The sequence below is a fragment of the Ictalurus punctatus genome, chromosome 2 (genome assembly GCF_001660625.3).
Source record: "Ictalurus punctatus breed USDA103 chromosome 2, Coco_2.0, whole genome shotgun sequence".
Lineage (NCBI taxonomy): Eukaryota > Metazoa > Chordata > Actinopteri > Siluriformes > Ictaluridae > Ictalurus > Ictalurus punctatus.
The window spans coordinates 35,487,147-35,509,228 of record NC_030417.2 but is presented as its reverse complement, the minus strand read 5'-3'; the positions used below and the strand labels follow the sequence as shown (position 1 = coordinate 35,509,228).

Sequence of the window (22,082 nt, the reverse complement as noted above, 5' to 3'; positions counted from 1 at the left end):
GAGGCAAAGACAGAAGCAAGTGCAGGTTATGTAGTTTAATACCAAAAACAAGAATTCCAAAGGCTAATGCAAAATCCACAAACTTAAACAGGCAGAGGTCAGGCAATCAGGCAAACAGTCAAAACAAGGGTAGGCAGAGAGACGAGGTCAAGAAACGAGAGCAAAGTCAAAACCAGAAAAACAAACATGATATCAAGGCTTGATGTATGGGGTCGGCTGTGGCTCAGGTGGTAGAGCGGGTTGTCCACTAATCGTAGGGTTGGTGGCTTGATTCCCGGCCCACATGACTCCACATGCCGAAGTGTCCTTGGGCAAGACACTGAACCCCAAGTTGCTCCCGATGGCAAGTTAGCACCATGCATGGCGGCTCTGCTACCATTGTTGTGTGTGTGTGTGTGTGTGTGTGTGTGTGTGTGTGTGTGTGTGTGAAAATGGGTGAATGAGACCAGTTTGAAAAAAAGCGCTATATAAATTTAGACAGAGAGCTAGTCAACTGAGTGTATACTTTGCAAAGACATTGTGTGTGAAAAGTCTCTATGAATGAGTGGTATGGGTGATGGTGCAATTGGCAGCAGGTGTGTCCAATTAGAATTCAGGCCTTAGTGAGCATGTTTGGGAGTTGTAATTTTCGTCGGCCATGTTTGTCGTTCGTGGTGCATTCTGGGAAATGGAGTCAGTGGTTTGCTGTGACATGACAAATGGACTCATTATGATTACTGATTAAAAACAAAACAGGTGTATCTCTATGATGTTGGTCTGTGTGAATCTAGGAATATATTCATTCTTCATCAGGTAAACACCTCTGGAATTCTGGAAATGGCAAGTATCCAATCAGTAAGAGGCACTAAGTGTCATGTTGCCAGATTGGTCTGAATTCCTTGACAGAATTTTTAATTTTATTTTTGGGGATTTCCTTGCATCTACAGTAGGTCTATACTGTATATAATACTACACCAATATCATGCCATCTTTTAATGAAACAATTTCCTTGGCCTATTTATAATTCACAGTTACAACTACTGATAATATTTGTAGTCTATTGCTTTGTTTAAGATTTATACACTCTCAGAAAAACAGAGCTAACTTATAGCGTTCCTTGTTGTTCCATTCGAACCCTAAAGGTTACCTTTAATGTGCATATTTCACCTGGAATTGTGGATACCGCAGAAAAAAGAGGAGTAAACTGTAGCTTTACTTGTCGATGGGGTGGAACCCTCAAGCATACACCTTTTGTGCCTTTTAGTGTGTCTCTATTACCTTTAAAGCTTTGCTCTAAAAACTAATTTCAGGTCAATTATATTCCGTAAATCATGTTCAAATTATTATAGGTACACTATATCCCCATCTCCAGGTGGATGTACATCTTTGAAAGACAGAAAAAAAAAATATATCCATGATTGTGGGTACAGGCCAGTGACAAGTTGTGCACATTTAATTAGCTTTCCAGACTATGAAAAGTACACTTTGGTGCTTTTATTTATGGGAGTGTGGGTGGCTACCAGTTTGGCACGCATCAAATCTGGCAACCCTGCGAACTAAACCGCATCCTTCCCTCCCACCTCTTTCTCGCAGGGGGGCTGTAATGCGCATCTGCCCCTTTAAGAGGTCTCGGGTCCAGCGCAGCGGGGATTTTTCCTTTTCTCCGCGGCCACGCAGCGCGATGAGGAGCAGCGCCGAGGCGAAGCCATGCGCGCCGGGACCGCCTGCCTGCTGCGACTCACCGCGCTCTGCATCATCCTCCTCTCCCACGCAGCAGCAGCTTACTTCGGGTCAGACCTACACCTATTCTCCGTGGAATGAACCTCAGAGTTCCTGTTTATTATTATTATTTGTATTTTTTTTTTTGGGAGGGGGGTGGGGGGGGCGTTTGAGAAGTTTGGGAAGTACTTTACTTGTGTTTCATTCGGTTCAAAAAACGATTACAGAATAAAGTTATATTTGTATGTCAGACTTGTTAATTATAGTAATTAGGAGCTGTGTAGGGATCTACTTTGGCGCTGTTTAGGAGCAGGTCGCGACGCGTGATGATGGTGCTGTTGCGCGCAATTACGCGCGGCTTTCCATCTGCATCCTTATAAATCCTGAGCTAAGAAAAGTGAAAAAGATTAAAAGGACAGAATATTATTATTATTATTATTATTATTATTATTATTATTATTATTATTAACACCACAATTATTGCGTCACTTTCCACCTTGCCATGACCTTTGCAATCTTTTTTATTTTTTATTTTTATAAACCTGCAGTTTTGGGGAGAATAGTGTCTGGCAAATAGGCCTATCTGGTACCGTGCTTATGTACCGAACCACAGATTGTGGGGGGGGAAAAAAAGTTGATGTGCTATCATTATTTCGATGATAATTATATTTGATTGCATTGATTTGATTGATGTAGGCTACATTATACTTAGAACTTAGATTATATTAGCCCGTGTGCCACACTGGACACTACATAGAGTGTCTTTACATGTTCAGAATGTATATGTTCACAGAAAAACACCTAACTATAGCTTAGTGTCTACTATTCAAATGCACGTATTCAAATTAAAGTTGCATTCAAAGCACGCGCGCGGCGATAAAGCATGCAAATGGTCTCAGTGATTGTGTAAAAAAAAAAAAAAAGTACTGTTGCAAACCTTAAAGTTGTTAAAGGTAAAAGTGTATCCTAAAGAAACAACTGCAATCATAGGTGTGCAATAATCCCAGTTTGTCTTGCATTAAATATTCACTGGAGGTCGTATTTGATTTTTTAGGCTCACGGGCCAGGAGCCCTTGGCTTTTTTGTCCAGCCCGTACAGCAGCGAGACCGCAGGTGGAAAAGTGCACGTAAAACACTGCGAGCAGATGACGCTAACGCGGCGTCAGAAGCGCGCGTGCCGCCGCGAGCCGGGCCTGGCGGAGACGCTGCGGGAGTCGGTGCGCCTCAGCCTGATGGAGTGCCGTTACCAGTTCCGCAATGAGCGCTGGAACTGCAGCACGGACGGCCGGGGAAGCCTCCTGAAGCGAGGTAGGGCTTTAAGAGCTGGATCATACTGCAAATCAGGAGGCGCTGAATTCTTACACTGCATGCCTTATCTCAGTGCTCTCCAAACCTGACCCTGGACTTCATGACCAGTTTATAACCTGTCTGATGAACCGGATCGGATTTGTTTCTTTAGTCTTGGATTAACTAGACACACTCTCAGAAATAAAGGAACGAAAATGCACTTTTCCCTGTGGGTGCATCTTTTGTAGTCTTTGTAGTATCCCGCATCTATTAGTGTGTATCACTTACCTGGGAAGGTGCACCTGTAATTAGCTTTCGGAGTAAAGCTTTGCAAGTACATCAGTGACCCTTAAGGTCCGATTACATATTTTTTATTTTCCGGTGTTCAGCGGTACTGAAACCTTGAGCATCAGCCGAAACCATCCGAAATTGAGTTCTGTAAAAACGACCGAGCTTACATTTTTAAAAAACTGAATCACTTCACAGTTCTCAAAAAAAAAAAAAATCACTTATTGTAAATATAATAAAATCAGTCCTAACAAAAGAAAAAAGAAAAACGGTCAAGTCTCTTTATACAGTATGTAACTGTTTCCATTTCCTTCCAAATCCAATCCCAATCTTTGTTATTTGTTACAGGATCCAGTATCTGAACCTGTTTTCTCTGATAAACACTGTTTTTACTGGTAACGACCCAATTCCGATACTGGATACTGGATCAGTGCCATCTTTATCCACTTATGTACTTTAAATCATTTTTCAAGGTAAATAGATACACACTAAAGGTACATTGGAAGTATTCTTGTCGATACAGGTACCACAACAACGACAAGGACAACTACAGTTTGCTACCTGATCCAGCTTATTACACTATCATCAACACTTTCATTATCACTTTGAGCAGGAGAACTGACTTAAAGCTGTGGATGGGCAGTGGGAGCCACGTACATCTCCAAATATGTTAGGTTTTATTCTTGGAATGAAATTTTCAGACTTTTCAGTCTGTTAACGCACTGTAGATTTTGGATTAGAAAGCTGCCACGTGATATTTTCTAAAATATAAAAGGCGTTATATAAAGCATGCTGAGTTGTTCTGCAGTGGGTCTGTTAACTTTGGCGCATCATTTACGGTAACATCAAACACTCAGTAAAGCCGCCAGTGTTAAATGATGGCTTTGGTGCGGCAGCGGTGTGAAATCTGTAAATCTGTGATCCCATTATACATTTACACCTACACACTGCTCGCATCAAGTGTTCGTTTGTGTCTCGTATAAACACTGGTGCGAATTCAACAATGGATACTTTGATGTGTGGTTGGACTTCTTCCACGGCAGAGTTTCAACGGGTGAAGTGTGGGCCAAAGAAACAATGCAGAAAATTTCCCTACATCATAATAATGTAGCTTATAACACAGTAACACGTACTGATTTGTACTAAATGTGTTATAATCAATGACGGAGTATTTCCCCGTCACCAATTTGCTTTTTAAAATGTTTTAGAAACGCTACCCAGTTCCACCCTCAGTGGTACAGTCTGAATGTAGGGGACACATACATATCGCCTGTTTCCGATGTAACCTATTAGTTCTTATTTACAAATAATGTCTATAGTGTTGTTGTGGTGTTGTACATCCATGTCCCTATTACGTAAGGTTGTTTATTATCGTATCATTATATGTATTTTCACATTGTTTGTTGTTGTTTATTTTTTTAAACTCAGTCCCCGAACAGTTTGCTGCAAAGACAAAGTCCAGTTTGTCAGTTTGTGTTGCAGACCTCTAACACACTCAACAGCTGCATGAACTCTGGGCGGCCTCAAGATCCTGATGCTTCTAGGGGGAATATCTTTAAAGCATTAACAGTTTAAAAGCTGGCTATTTTAAGGAGGATGTGTGTGTGTGTGTGTGTGTGTGTGTGTGTGTGTGTGTGTGTGTAAAAAGCTGGTCACCGTGATGGGAATGTGAGATCCATCCGCAGGTCTGCATGGTAATTACGGGCTCTGGGGGAAATGTGGCGGGGCCTTTTGCGAGGCCTGTTTTGCTATTTTTAACTACAGCGAGAGCACCCGGTTCCGTAAGGAAAAGGGCGGCGGACTTTCATCTGAGGAAAGAAAAAAAAAAACGTAGTCAAAATAGCAATTAATTGGATCAAAATACAGCCATAAGGTCGGCTGTGGCCTCAACAAATTACTCAGCTGAAAAGTCGTACTTGCGAAGGGTCGTACATTCAGACTTATATTTGACTAAATAGATAGATGGATAGATAGATAGATAGAGTGATCAATACCATGGCATGCTCAAGACCATGTAGAGACTGATATAAAATGAAGTTTCATAATATTTGACTAATATTTTGTCAAATGTTGAGCTGTACATGCAAACTGAAATGAATGAACTGACTAACATAACGCTCTCGACAGCTTTCAAGGAGACGGCCTTCCTCCTGGCCGTGTCCTCAGCAGCTCTGTCACACACTCTGGCCAAAGCGTGTAGTTCGGGCCGTATGGAGCGCTGCACATGTGACGACACTCCGGGTCTGCAACAGCGTGAAGCGTGGCAGTGGGGAGTGTGTGGAGACAATCTGAAGTACAGCACCAGGTTCCTCAAGAAGTTCCTGGGCCAGAAACGGGTTAGCAAGGACCTGCGGGCTCAGGTCGATGCACATAATATAAACGCCGGCATCAGGGTGAGTGACACGACTGCTTTTGGATACAGACTCTTGTTATTAACTGTAGAAGAACGGCAATTGGACGATTGTTGTTTGAGAATATTTATATTTATTCATTTGATATATATATTGTTGGTATCTTCAATAAGAAAAGTTAACCATACAGTACTTTCTGACAGTGTGGTAGTCCTCTATTGTAGCTAAATTGTCGTTATTACACCTATTTCTAAAATCTAAGTAAATTAAATGGTACCACTGCACTGTTGGTTTCTCAAATCTGATTGGTCAGAAATCGAGTCTGACAGTAGTACCAGCTCTAATTCAAAGGATAAGTCAATACTATCGTTTCTACGTATATTCTACAACTCATTCACAGGGACTTGGATGGTTCATCATCTACATAATATAATTATGATAGTAATAATAATAATAATAATAATAAATGGAAATCATTGTTTGATATGGTGAAGAGACCTTTATTTCACGTTTATGGAAGGAGTCTCCAGTGTCAGCATTTTTTTTAATGGTCACTAAGTTTTCAGGACAGAGGACTTGGCGCTTTCTGATTTCCCTGCAACATGTCGAGCTGCATTTTTCCCGTCTTATTAACGTCATGAGAAAAATAAATAAATAAAAGAAGCTGGTGAGGGAATTAATGTTCGTTGCTGTTATAGCATAAGCGATACCAGGAACTAACTGTATGATATTGTAAGCTAATGGATGTCACTATTGAAGTCCTCCTTCTCACAGCCTTGGGTTAAGAACTTCCATAAGGCTTCTCTGCAGCTTTCCCTCTCATAGATAAATCTCTTTCTTGATTGGTGGGATGCGACCCTCCTTGACAGCTGCCCGAAGCTTTTTTTGCCCAAGGTGAGGCAGATAGATAGGCAGTCACCGTTTGGCCCTCTGGAGACAGGTGTTGCTTCCTCTGGCCTAGGCTTGCTGTGGGGGTCTTCTGCAAATTAGAGGGTTGCCATCTAGATCATTATACGGGGCAGAAGCAAGTATAATATATGAGCAGTTTTTTTCCTGCATGACATATGTTTTCTACGTGGCCACACTCAAGATGTCCATAAATTGTCTTACAGATTGGGCTGCAGATTATCAGCCTCAGGCAGCCAGCGAGAAAGAGTCACACCATGAGATAGGATTACCTTTAAGAATCTAAGATTTCCCTGGGTGAACACTCAGAGACAATAACAAACTGGTTAACTAAATGCTTGTTGTCCTCCCCTCCCCTCTGTTGCTCTTCCTATCTATCCATCTCGCTGTGTTTCTGAGAGAGCGAATGAGAGATGGGAGAGAGGAGAAAACATGGCCCTCAGGGGGACTTCATACCTGTGCTGGGTGGAATAATGTGTGTAGCCCCCTCTCTCTTCACATCTAGCCCCTGGGTGTAACCCTCACCCCCGACCCACTGCTGATATGACCCCGTCCTGCCCTCTTGTCTGAATCCTCGGAAACTCTTGACCATATATCCGTGATTATATATATATTGACCATACATCCGATGTTAGAAGAGGTCGCTCTTGTAGCCCATGCTTTTTTTTCCCTACAGAGGAACAGATTAGAAGGACAAAAAGATGAAACAAACAAACAAACGAAAACATACCCAAAATGGCACAAAGAAGTTGGCATTTGTGATAAAAAAGACACTGTGAAGGTCTACAGCAGTGGTCACCAACCCTGTTCCTGGAGATCTAACTTCCTGAATATTTTAGCTCCAAACATAGTCGTGCCCACCTGACCATCTAATCATTGCCTTAGGAAGTTCTCGATCAACCAAAAGAGGTGTGTTAGATTCTGGTTGGAGATGAAACGTGCAGGAAGGTAGATCTCAAGCAAGAGGGTTGGTGACCACTGATCTACAGTGTCTCTTCAACTAGGGCAGACTGAGAGCAAGGGAAAGGTTAGAAAGAGAGATGAGGTGCTCTTACAGCCATGATCTCCATCACAAATAGCTCAGGGCTTAGCAGTCCCAAGGCATCCCAAAACACACATACAGACTCATAAAACACATACACAAACCTAGATATGCCCTGCAGGAAAATAACTCTGTCACATAAGAAGCCAAGATAAGATCTTTACTAATGAATCAGCCTTATCTGGCTGTCATCTCTCTTTTCTGTATTTCCTCCATCACTCAAATGCTCTGTATTTCTTTCAGGCTGTAAAGAACGGGCTGGTGACGACCTGCAAGTGTCACGGCGTCTCCGGCTCATGTGCAGTGCGCACGTGTTGGAAGCAGCTTTCGCCGTTTTATGTGACTGGCCAGCTGCTGAAGTATCGCTATGACACGTCCGTGCGTGTCCTCAGCGTCACCAATGCAGCTACCGGCGACACCGAGCTGGCCGGGCCGGCACGCCGAGGTGACACGGCTCCCCGGCCACACCCCTCCGAGCTGGTGTTCTTAGAAGAGTCGCCTAGCTTCTGCCGGCCTTCTCGGTACTCGGCCGGTACAGCCGGTCGCTCCTGCGCCAAGGACACAAGCTGCAGCAGCCTTTGCTGTGGACGCGGCTACAACACAGCGCTACGCCTCGTCACACTGTCCTGCAACTGCCAGGTACGGTGGTGTTGCCACGTCGAGTGCCAGACCTGTGTCCGCGAAGAAGAGGCATACACATGCAAGAAGCACTGAGAGAAACAGAAAGAGAGCAAAGCAAAAAGGAGCTCCAACTGACTCCACTGGCGCAACATTTCTCCAGTTCTGGCCTCTCAGACAAGTGTGGGCAAAGATGGACAAGACACGCCCCCCCCCCACCCCCCCACCCCCAAGGCATGGCTGTCCAAAATAGGACTTGTGCTCCTGCTGTCATGGAAGAAAAGGGGACGTTGTGGGAATTCCATGATTCTCACCCGCTGAGGTTGCTTCAAGCAAGAAAAAAAAAAAGCCACTGATAGAGGTCTTAACAGGACTGATCTCCTCCTCTCTGAATGCACTGCAGTTAAATGAGGGTTTTCTGGTTTTCACGGGTAGGTGCCATGAATCATTTTGCGGGACTCAACTTAGAGGTGCTGGAGCGGATCTGGAAGATATGCGAGACAGCTGATCCACCCAGTCATGTACCTGTCTATCTGTATGTCAGTCTGTCTGCCTGTCTGCCTTCCTGCCTGTGTTTAAAACAAAAACCTAAGGGTCGAATATGCTGATATTATGAAGCACTTAAATTCGTCATGTGATTATTGTCTCACTCGTATGTTTTGACAGGAAGAAAATGGATCTGAATGCTAATTAAAATGCAAGGTAAAGTTATCAGAAGTACTGGAAGCCGGAAAGCCGATAGAATTATGCGACATGTTATAAAAAAAATCATATCGTGAATCAACAATTGTAAAAAACCCATCATTGTACATTACTCTCGTTGTAATTAAGTGCTCAGAGATCCTATATATAATAAGCCACCTGACACACAAGAGAGCACTCGAGTACGTTAATAACGTGTGATCAAGATTTCCACCAGCTGCGTAAAATTTGTGAAACATCTGCTCACTTATTGTAGTGTCTTTATACTAGACGTTGCCATCAAGGACAAATGAGGACCTCATTCCCAGAACAAAGATCACCCCCATCACATTCCCTACATAAAGCCTACTTCGGCATCATCTGAGGCTCTTTCATGTCTGCGAAGTCTTTGAAAAGGCTCGTTCCACCCGCCTGTTATTTTCTCTATTACCAATCAGAGAAAATAACAGCTGTTAATCTCTCGAAAGCCCTGCGTTTCTGTTGGTCTAAAGGTCACACGCGGACCGCACAGCACGTCTTAGTCACGTAGCCTTAATGGCTTTAATGTTTGTTGTGTTTTATGTTACTTTGAAAATCTCCAAATATTATGCGGATCCTTAGTGGAAGTGGCAGTGCACGAGACTGGGCGTTCAGTGAGTTTTACTACTTATGAGCATACTGTATGACAGAAATTCATGTGCACTTACGCGCAGTTAAATATTATCAAACTGAAAGCTGGAACCTGTGAGAGAAAACGTGCCTACTTGTGCAATATGTGTATGTGTGTGTGTGTGTGTGTGTGCACAGGAAGAGAACTTCAGTCAAATTGGCCACATCAATCAAGCTGAGGAAGATCCAAGTTTCTAGTGTCATGGTTAGTGAACTGCGGGTTGTAAAAAGCGTACAAGAGGTGTAGAAGGTCTTCACATTTCAGTTTCAGTAAGGGATTTGTAATGTGGTTTAAACCTTAAATCGTCCGAAGACGTTAAAGTCATTTAATGAATTAATTTAAACAAACAAAAAAAAACGGCTGTGTGCATTATAGAAACGATTGTTCTCTGATACTTATCATGTATTTCTCATGCGTCTTGTATTCTCCACAATCATACCGAACCCAAACCCAAAAGGATAAGAAAAAGCAGCAAGACGTTTCATCTTAACGGTATTTTCTGTAATATTTTACCTAAGAGAGCCGGGTCGAGCGTCTTTGAGGATATCTTTAAGAGAGATTATGTCGAAATGGAGTGGAAGGGATACACCCATTGATGCAAATTTCTCTAAACCATTGCGGAAGCCGAGGAAAGACAAATCCAATGGCTCCCTTATCCATGTGCATGTGTGTGTGTGTGTATGTGTGTGTGTGTGTGTTGAAATGTAAAATGCATACAGTGTTTATATACTCATTCGTTAAGGAGCTGTAGGTTTGTGTTCGTATGGGTTTAGCAGTATCATGTTTTTCTTTGCATAAGGCACACTTTCTCCTGGGGATTTTTTTTTTTCTTCTACCTCACATGCTTTTGGGGAAGTTAAATATTTAAAAAGAAAAAAAAAAAAAGAAGAAAAAAAAAAAAAGAAAAGAAAAAAGTTTATATTCATATCTAAGCAGATATTTAAAACAAAACCTTTTTTTTTTTTTTTTTTTTTTTAATCTTAACATGCAACACCTCTGAACTAGTATATACACCTTTAAAAAAAAAAAAAAACAACACTTTATGACCTACTTCTTTATTTAATAATTATAATAATGACTTTATTATCAAAGTATGATGTTAACCTTTGTATAGACTGGTTTCTATTATATATATATCATTCAGAAATAAACCTGAACTTTGACCTAATCGCTCCGTCTCTGTGGTCGAACACCTGTGTGACGCTCCTCACGTGAGCGGTTTTAGTTAAATGAGAGCTCGTTATTATGCAGCCCACTGAGGGAACGCTGACCTCTCTGATCACGTCACCTCATGATCCTGCCCTGGTTTCCGTCAGTTTTCACGCAAGTGGTATTTCAATCAACTTTAGCACCAATTACATTATTTTTTTGTTTGTTTGTTTTTTTTTTAAACACAACATTACCAACAAAGGTAGTTTTGCATAGAGTATATTACACTAAGAACGTTTCGGTTGTACGGTATATTGTAAAACAGGACGTGTTTTCCATTTAATTCCCTCAGGACTACTATGAGCATTCTGTGTAGGAACATTGTATTGAAAGGTCGACGGTTCTAGTGTAGTGAAAAGTGTTATATGGCAAATGTGCCCCTCCTATGCAAATAACAGCACTACCTGTGTATCTAGACGCATGTATAGTAGGGATGTAACTGAATATGAATGCATTATTTGGGTTGAAGAGATAATGTGTTATAAATACAGATACAAATACAGATACGAATCATAGGATGCACAGTGATTGATTGTTGTTGTTGTTTGTTTGTTTTTTTTTTTAAAAAAACACTAAGGTTCACAGAGTGTGTTTAATTACATGTAGGTGAGCTGTCAGATATGAAACTTGCAGGACAAAGAAAGACCATGTTCTTTAATGTTATCATGAACGTTGCATTCATTAGAAACGCATTTACAGTGTTCATTCATTCATCCTTAGTAACTGCCTGGTCAGAGTTGTGGTGCTTTAAATTAGGCTACTTGTTTGTTTATATGTTGGGAAATAGAACCAGTTAAATTAGTTAAATTAGAAAATCGAAACGTCAGAAAGTCAAACATAATGACTACATGAGTGGGATTAAAAATGGTGCCCGTGCACATCTCTTTAAAAAAAAAAATGTAAAAAGAAAAAGAAAAGAAAACATCTTCCAGTTCAGGACATGTGACACTTCAGGTTTAAATCCAAATACAGACACAGATACAGATACGGGTTGTTGGAGGAATAAACAGATACACATCGCATTACGTCCCTAATATAGAGTGTACGTGTAACTAACAAAAGTATTATTAGAAAGCGGAACCCGGAAATCGTTTATTCTCTGCAAGCTAATCTAATGCTGTAAGATTAAAATGAATTCCGACAGGGCTGCTTGAAAGTTTGTGAACCCTTTAGGATTTTCTATAGAGCTGCATAAATATGACCTGAGGCATCATCAGATTTTTTACAAAAGTCCTAAAAGTAGGCAAAGAGACCCCAATTAAACAAGTGAGACCAAAATATTATACTCGGCCATTTATTTATTAAGGAAAATAATCCAATGTTTCATATCTCAAGGATTAGCGGTTCATTTGAAGGTGAAATTAGAGTCAGGTGTTTTCAATCGATGGGGTGGCCATCAGGTGTGAGTGAGTGAGCGTCCGGTTTTATTTAAAGAACAGGGATCTATCAGAGTCTGATCTTCACAACACACGTTTGTGGAAGTGTATCATCAGTGTATCACAAACGATGGGGTTTTCGGAGGACCTCAGGAAGAAAAAGAGTTGTTGATGCTCATCACACTGGAAAAGGTTACAAAAGGTCATATTTATGCAGATGTATAGACAATTCTAATTCACAAACTTTCAAGCACCACTGTACACTGAGATATATATCTGCGTTTAATGTAATAAACGTCATCAACGTCTGTGTTTAATCATAAACTAACCAGGTTAGATGGTTTAAAGGCAACACTTATTAGTTTGTTCCGTGCAACTGGATTCATAGAGAAATTCTTGTGATCCAGGTTACAGTGTCATCTTTGATGATGTTTTTTAATTAATTTATTTTTTTTAAATTATACGATTTTCCCACCCATATATAGCTAAAAGCAATCAAAGCACTATATTAAACAAAGGGACATGCACCACTGAACAGATTTGTTTATTAGGGAGGACCCATGCCCAATGACACATGAATTAAGGCTTGGCAATTTCAGTGAATGTTTTTGCCAAAACCACAAGTACAGTCCTCTGACAGGAAAATGGAACAGATAATGCAGTTCTCCATGTGAGATATAAGACAGGCATTAATTATGGCTTTACACAAACCTGGACAAAAAAAGCACACACAATTATGGATCACGCAAATATTCACTTTAATTTTGGCAGATTAGACATGCCAGTCAGGACTACAGTATACAGAGGAATAAAGCGAGCCGTGTTTTATCGACTGTTTAATTAAAGAGAAGATGACCCGACCTCTCTATGGTGCTTGACCTTTGTATGGCACAGGTTTCATCCAGAGGAAGTTGTATCTGGTTTTAACAGACAGAACGGCAGGGTTTTTTTTTTTTTTTTTTTTTTTTTGCACATGTAGACTTAGCAATTGAAGAATGTTAACATTCTCCATAACATCTTAACGAATGTCCCATAAACGTTTGTTTGTTAAAAAAAAAAAAAAATGAAAGAATGTTCCAAAGATGAATGAATACAAATTGTGGATTGGACTATGCAGACGATCGTCTGTAAGACAGCCACAGTTTTATTGCTAGTTACCATGGCAGCCATAAGCCCAAACCCAAAACACATACACACACGCACACACACAGTGCTGTAGTGTGTGTAATATACGAACGTGTGGGTATTCGCCATCGCTATTTGATGCGTGTGACGGTAATAACACGATGTCCTGTCTCTCTTTGCTAGAGATGTAATGACTATAATAGACCTGCGCTATTACCCACTCTCGCTGCCGGGGCACCTCCACCGAGCAGACCCCCCTAATCACTGTTTATCAGCACTTATCTTTATTAAAAAGAGCAATCAGGAGAGAAAGGGAGGGATAGGTAGGGTGTAGGAGGCCAAGTGGAACAGGTTTAATGTCTACAAGACAACAAGTCTCATCATACGCTTGCTTTGGGGATGAAGGTGATTTAGTGTGGAACTTTAAAAATGTGCTCTTGTTTCCTTGTTTTAAAACCACACACACACACACACACACACACAGAGGGATAAGCACTTAGACAGACGCATGCTTCACATAGACACATACTTCAACAAAGGAATTTTTGCCCCTCAGGGTATTTAAAAAAGAAAGAGAGACAGAATACTGCCAGGAAGGAGTAATTGATGGACAACTGTCATTTCTGTTTCAATTCAGTTCGATTTTATTTGTATACTGCGTCGAACAAAGCAGCGTTACAGAAGTCAAGACGTACAGTAGATCCAGATCCATAACGTGCACGCCGGAGCCGTTAGCGGCAAGAAAGAACGCTCCGAGATGACGCGAGGAAGACACGTCGAGAGGATCCAAACTCAAAAGCGAACCCTTTCAGCAGTACTAAGTGTGCGGTACGAGCGGATTGTGAATAAGAGTCCCGGGATGAGTGTTTACGATTACAGCAGCAGTTCGTATCCACTAAACAAAGCACGACACTGGAAATAAACTGTTTTGCGGACGTGCAAAGCTTTCACGTATCCACGTGAGACCATCAGTCACCGTTTGACGTCTCGGACACGGAAACCAGAGATTTAATGAAGCAGAGAGAGACAGTCATTGGCCTACAGCAAACCTCTCAAACTTCACTTAAATATTCCACACACACACACACACACACTCCCCCCCAACACACCCCACAGTTAGTTATAATCAAACGATTCAAATATTAAGCACGTTAGAGGAAAATATGTAACGTATTTGTTTATTAAAGCTATGGGCTTTTTTATTCTTGAACTTTTGAAGGAGAGAAGAGAGAAAAAAAAACCCGGCTCCAGGTATTAGAAGATTTGAACCATTGGTTTGTATCGTGTTAACGACCGTATTTCTCTAGTATTACACAGTCTATTAGTATTGCGTACAGTATGCCGAATCTGCTTTTGAAATATCAAGGTTTAACATATACGAAGCATAGTTATGATAAAGTACTTCAGTCAAATCATGGTAGAAGAATCATCGTTGAGAATTTGAACCAAAATGACCATAAAGAGTCATAGTAAAAGCAGGAGTGGGTGTGTGTCTTGGTAAAAGCAATGAATTGTAGTGAAGTTTTCTAACTTACTGCAGGTTAGAATTGTGTGACTGGTGTCATTTTATACCTATACAATTAAAGTGACCCGGCACTTAAGGTTATAATGAAGTATTATAGGTTTTTGTATGTTTATATGGCTATTAGATTAGAGATTAGAGATTTGATGAGATTAGATATTAGACTGTCCATATAAGATTTCACTGTGTTTTTTTTGGGGGGTTTTTTTTTGGGGGGGGGGGTTGTTTGATTTGATTTGATTTTCCTGCGGCTTTTTTTTTTAAATCTATTTAATTTTTTTTTACCGGAAAGCTGCAGAAATCGCAATCGCACAAAATCGTTTCGCACGTTTTGTTTGTTAGTAAATGAGACCCTTTTAGCTGTACTCGTGTTCGGAGCGCGTGAACCGAACAGGGCTTTGACCGGATGAGCGTCGGTGATGAGGTCACATGACGCGTCTCGGCCCAAATCTGCGGTCGTTTTGAAAAATTTCAAGCTCCTCGGATTATTGTGGCGCTCGCTCGATTTTGAGCTCATTTCTGCGATCGCAAAATGGCAGTAGAACAAAATAGTAGAACGGTAGAACAAAATAGTGCTCTCCGAGACCTGAGTGCAACATTACAGGACGTGACAACAGTAAACAAACCTGACAAACATGCAGTGCAAAATTAGAAAGGAAAAAAATCGCCAGTGCACCTTTGGACAAGACGATAAATAGGACAATCTGTACAATGAGGACAGTACCTTAAATACACCATTAAATACGACGCAACACACGACACAACATCGTATAACATAGCCGCCATCATGTTATTAAAATATAAAAATATATTGCATAACTAAATAAGATGACAGAGAAGCAAGGTCCTATAGTCACTTCTATGAAAGGGATTATTACATGTATTCAATTCATTCAGACTTAATAAAATCATATCCGGATCACATTAATTGAAGTCCTCATTGTACCATCCAAGCCAAACCGTCTGAAGCCAAGACAGCACTATACATTCAGAGGTGTGTGTGTGTGTGTGTAGAGGTCAGTGCGGTGACCCTCATGGGGTCTAAAGAGGCTGCCACAGAGCTAGTTTAATAACGAATAGTAAAGCCTTCATTTCCCCAAAACTGAGCATCCAGAGAGAACAGAGTCCACTTCTCACGCACCCATCTCAAAGACAGAGGCCCCCACCAGGGAACTGTGTGTGTGTGTGTGTGTGTGTGTGTGTGTGTGTGTGTGTGTGTGTGTGTGTGTGTGTGAAGTGACAACTCCAGCTTGTTTTCTCAGTGGAGTAAAGAAGATAAATCTGTTACTCCCTCAGGACGAGACACTTTATCTGCCATCTTTAGACTAACGAACAGGAAACACACACACACACACACACACACACACACACAGAGAAAGAGAGAGAGAGAGAGAAATGTCTAATGCCAAATAATAGTCCTTCAGCCCCTTTTGAAACCACTGATAGTTACACTAGCAGACATTAAAAGCACTAAAAAGCAAATGGACAACCACAAACGAGTCACACAGGATTACGCCTCTCTCTTTAAAGGGGCCGAGAGCTGAGGTCAGCGGGTCATTGACTCTCGACATTTTCATAAATATTTTTCCCTGTTGCTTAGCAAACGTCTTTTTACATGTAGCGAGTTACATATTTTTAGGTAGATTGCAGGTTTATACATCACCAATTGGTACACATAGATGCTTAGCGTAGCATGGCGACTAGCCTGCTGCTGCCTGAAGCGAATCCTTGTTAATATGAACCGTGAACCTGATGGCAAAGGCCACTGTACATTCAGCGCACGTGTGATGAGAAAGAGAGAGAAGAAACGAGAGAGGAAATAAGTGTGTGTGTGTGTGTGTGAGAGCGATCTGAAATGTGAAATGACTAATGTTGTTGCTCAAGAACACCCAGAGCCTGCAGCTATGATGGGATAAGCGCCTCCATACCTTTGTCCCTCCGTCCCATCATCCCTCTACCTTCACATTCTTCCTCTCTCTCTCTCTCTTCATCCTTCATCGCTGACACACTCCTGCTTCCATATCCGTTCATTTTGCCCTTCATACATCTCTTCATCCTTTTATACTTTTATCCCTTCATAACTAGATCCAACTAAGCCTGCACTCCTCGCTCTGTCCATACCTCTGGACAGAGTACCGTCTCAGAGAGGGTGAGTTGTGTTCGTTGGTAAGTGTGTTAGTTCACTCAGTGAGCAGAAAAAAGTAACCTGAATGAAAGAATGAAGAAGTGAGAGTGATTGAGGAGGAAGTGGGCAAGCGAATAAGTGCACGTGAGTACATCAGTAAGTAAAGTAAGTGAGTGATACGAGGAATGTCGTCTCCAAAAGAAAGATCTCATGTTCTGTCGTTGATTAGACACTGGATTTATAGTGTGCAGTTTATTAGGAACATCATGCGGTTATCCAATTAGCCAATCATGTGGCAGCACATATACAAGCTTCACTTAACGTTTACTGCATGGTCGTTGGTGCCAGACTGCATCAACCTGCTTTGAGTATTTCAGAAAATCGCCATATACAGTGGTCTGTAGAGTTTACACAGAATAACCGCTCTTTACAACCGTGGTGAGCAGAAAAGCATCTCAAAACACACGAAACGTCGAACAATGGCAGTCTGGTCAGCCAAAAATTGGATGAAGATTGGAAAAAAAAAACCAAACATCGCCTGGTCTTCAACTTCCTAGTTTCAACAATCACAGATCACATACTATTATCCAAAATAGTACGAGATGTCCAGACTCTTAACCATGCTCTCATGCTCATCCTTTTGCCAATGATTCTTGTTTCACACACACACACACACACACACACACACACACACACACACACACACACATGCGCACACATAATCTGGGTTTAAGTGCCTGAGAGCTGGGAAAGTGGTGAGGGAGGATTTCCCATCAGCATATGCACAGCACTTTTACAGAAACACCTGGATGCCTGAAGCATGAACCCACCAGCACACAGCAAAACACACTCACCCCACGCACACACTATCTGCTGCTACAGGGCTTAAAACACCAGAGCAGTGCCCCCTGCTGAGCAAACACACACACACACACACACACACACACACACACACACACACACACACACACACACACAACAACAACAACAATAACAACCACACTGTGCTCAATGATTAATAACACACAATGTGACCGATATTCAGAATTCTTCATGATATAAAGGTGAAAATATAATATCAACCGCTTACACACACACACACACACACACACACACACACACACACACACACACACAATGTAGCAAGTTCTCTCTTCTGTCCTGTCCTCCATTAGTAGTGAAAGCAAGACTTTCCCAGATCAACAAGCTGCACAGGAGATAAGGAAAGATACCGGCCGGAGCGGACTGTTCCCTTCACACACACACACACACACACACTCTATATCAACCTCTTAGCAAGATTCAACTGTACTGTGTAGGCAAATGGATGTAAATAGACACTCTTTACAAAGAATTCATAGTTTTGTTTTGTTTTGTTTTTTAACCCAAAAGAAACAAGAGCACCAGCATGTGCAGCATTCTTACATGACCTCTCAATGTCAGCGGGTGGACATCGTGAGCGGTCGATCAGTGCATGAGGGTAAAGTAGGAACGCCCAATCTGAAGTGTTGTTTATGATGTTGTCCTGAGATTGAGGGAGAGAGAGAGAGAGAGAGAGAGAGAGAGAGAGATAGAGAGAGAGAACAATATGAGACAAGATCCCTCATCTCTTTAGAAGGGTGATGCTGGAGGGGCGAATGTGTCCTTTCTCACAGGTGGTATAGCCACAGGGCCCGGTGTGTTTATGTGTGTTGCTGGCAGCTGCAAGGTCCTCGTGTTTAGAGGGAAAGAGTACGTTAGAGAGAGAATGAGAGCATATGAGAGGATGACAGCGTAGGAGAGAAATACTGTATATAAAACATTGCAAGGTTCCAGATTTGACTGGATTTGATCTCTCACATCTGGCTGGCACTTTCACATTCATTTCTGATTGCAATTACTCGATAGCGGGCGTTCCTCCATGATTACTGAACCTTTTGTGGAACTAAAAAGTTTTGGGAAGTTCCTGGACGGGTTCCTGTTTCGTGTTTCCACTGTACTTTATCGTACTCTAGAAGCCATATCATTTCAGCATTAACACAGTGAATATGGAGGGAGGGTTAGGGTTAGGGTTAGTCGCGTTAATGTTTTATTTGTTGAATAAATATGATGTTAACCCGCTGCCCGGCAAGCAATATCACACTATGGACCCGAGTCCATTGCTGTCTCCACATGCCACTAGAACAGTGTACAAAATACCCTTCAGGGAACATTTTTCACTCGTTCGTATAAAAGAAAATGAAATATTCTGCTTCGTCAGTTGTGTTGCACTACCCTGGATATAAAACAAGATCTTAGCAATTAGCAGGGGCCATTCTTTGAAGCTTGTGATTAACCAATCAGAGCTCATCCTCAAAATTCCTGGTAAAAGTGCACTTTTCTGAAAGCGAACAAAGGGTTGAAAGGATTCGTGGAACTACAGCCCAGGAACTAAACCCATGCACATAAAATTCTTGAAAAGGTTCCTGAACAAAATATAAAAACATGCCCCCATACACATCCAGGTGGATGCTACACAACAAGTGGTGGTTGAGGAGACCCCCCCTACCATGTAAAGCGCTTTGAGTGTCTAGAAATAATTGTAACTGTAAACTGTAAACATGTTATACCAAGTAGATGTACTTTAATGATCCCCAAGTGGGAAATTTGGACATTACATTAGCAGAAGAAGATGGACTAAATACACTTAATTACACAAACTTCACATATTTGCACATACACCCAGCGCACACAAAAAGCATGCAGAACATTCTGACTGAAACGTTCACGTCCAATATGTTTGTGTGAGATGTGAGGTTACGGGCTTAGCGTGAAGGAAGATTCCCATCAGTGCTTGCAAATATTACCCATAAAAACAAGCAGTGATGTAACGCAAGTGACTAATAAGCCTTATATTGATTTATATTGATTGGAGTTGTGGAACTGCATGTCAGAAACGAGCCCAAATAGCGCTTCTTCAAACACTGTAGTGGAATGAACCAGTTAAAGGTGCTCCAGGATAGTACATCATGGAGGGGGATGAGCAGAATTGTTCCGAACGTTCACCAAAACTGCTACCACATCCTATTACTTCCTGATTAAAAGTACCTGAGTATCTGGATGAAGAATGTGAATTCTGAACAAATGGGTTACCAACATGCAAGTAGAACGGGGGGGGGGGGGGGGGGGGGGGGGGGTGCATCTCCATATAATACTGTATGCAAATACACAAACCATGATAGCCATGCCAAGGCTGGAAGGCTAGATCTGATATTTTCCATGTTGTATTCTAATGTTTTGCTATCCAAAGGAATTTTGGGTCAACAGAGTCATTCTATACACTTTTTAACACACCTGGACTGCATCTCCTGCCTCTGGTCCTCAGGTGTTTGTGTACATGTGTGTATGATAGGAGAGGACTGAAAGATGCCTTGTCGCTGGAGGAAAGGCAGGAAAGGTCGGCCCGTGTGACCTCCGACCGAGAAGAAGAAGAAGAAGAAAAAGAAGCAGAAAAAGGGGCACCAACATAACACATGTCACTCAGGCTTAAGCAGCCTTCAGTAGATTTTACTACATGTCTGGGTTACGTTTACATGCCAGGTAGTAATCTACTGTAAGCATGTTTTTTAAATATTTGTCTTGGGTTCATTTTACACCTGTAGACCAAATTATTTTTCATAAGTACACTCATGTCTCCCTGGTGAAATACTGCTTCTGGCCTCGGGCACTGTTATGACACGGAGGATGGAGAAGGAGATAGACAGAGATGGAGCGTGTGAGAGAGCAAGAAGCAGCATGAATGAAGTCAGGGCTGGAGGGCAGAGAAGGAAGAGAGTCAGAGAAGCAGCAGACAAGCATCAACCAGCAACTAGGAGTTTCAAGGATCCTCTGTACATAGCTGTCTGTCGCAACCGCTGCAAAGCTACACAACAACACACACACACATACATACATACATACATACATGCATACATACATACATACATACACTCGTTCCTGGCCTTATGACACACTGAGAGCACGCCTGGTGGTGAGTGAGAGATAAAGCAGGGTGGATAGTAGGTTAACACTGTACTGGTAAACCCAGCAAAGAATTTTAGTTTCCCGAATGTTGTTATTCTAAAAAAAAAATTCCAAGAATGTTCAATCTGCCAGGTTTTCGGACATTCCTACAACATTTTGAATTGTAAAACTACTTGTAGTTCTATAATGTTGATTTGATGCATCTGCTACAGTAAGTGAGCAATAAAATACTTAGGAACATGCTGTTATAGGAAAATAATTAAATAATGATGGGGTGGTGTGATTCAGCTCAACGCAAACAGAAATGACTTTTCCAGTAACAGCATGCTGTGAAGTGTTTTATTCCTCTTACACTACAGCGTTTTTTTTTTATTTTATTTTTTTTTACAAATATTGTTTTAATGATTGAATTTATTAAAGATTAAAGATTGACACATCATACATTGTGTCCATTTAATGTTGTTGAACATCAGGGGGAAACAAAAATTACTTCCTGTTATCAATTATGTTATAGCAGCTAGAAACAGTTCTTCCTTTACCAGCCTCTGGTTTTCTCTCTATCAATGGTAAAAAACAAACAAACAAACAAACAAACAAACAAACAAACAAAAAAAAAAAAATATATATATATATATATATATATATATTTTTTTTTAAACACAGCTTGTCATGTTACCAAGAAATGCCAAGTGCAAAGCCATCTGTCCTACAAAGCGCTGACACTGAAGGCTCAAAAAATAAATAAATAAAGTTACATAAACGTCTCCTCATATAAAAATTCATACAAAAATGATCAAAAATGATTCGACTCTGCTTCTTTAGTTTGTTTGCATAATTTGCATTGCTTCTTCTAGCTTATTTTTTGATCACCTGACTAGGACTGTGTCTTTGACTTTTATATTTGTCTGCTTTGTTATCAATAAACATGACACGTGTCAGTCTGATAAGTCTGACTTCTAGACATTACGAGGGCACCTGGTACTTTTTTTTGGCACTAAACGTAGCCAAGAACCGCCTACATTTTCTTATTCACCAAGTCCTAACTATTTCCTGAGAATGCACAGTTGATATTTTACCAGAAGGCAAAAAAAATCCCAACAACCTCTTAATGTAGAGAAATCAATGTATTTCATTTTTCCTGTGATGTCAATGTCATGACCAAGCAGGTCAACATGCAATCTGTCACCTAGTGGTTTCATCTCT

General features: G+C 41.2%; 1 protein-coding gene across 1 annotated transcript; it reads left to right on the top strand.

Moving 5' to 3' along the window:
• The first annotated feature begins 1,603 nt into the window (after positions 1–1,603).
• wnt9b (wingless-type MMTV integration site family, member 9B) lies at positions 1,604–10,357 on the top strand. The gene is made up of 4 exons (XM_017459089.3): positions 1,604–1,769; positions 2,753–3,006; positions 5,401–5,666; positions 7,816–10,357. Exons 1-4 carry the CDS (start codon positions 1,687–1,689, stop codon positions 8,284–8,286), a joined length of 1,074 nt encoding a protein of 357 aa, XP_017314578.1. The 5' UTR covers positions 1,604–1,686; the 3' UTR covers positions 8,287–10,357.
• The last annotated feature ends 11,725 nt before the right edge of the window (positions 10,358–22,082 follow it).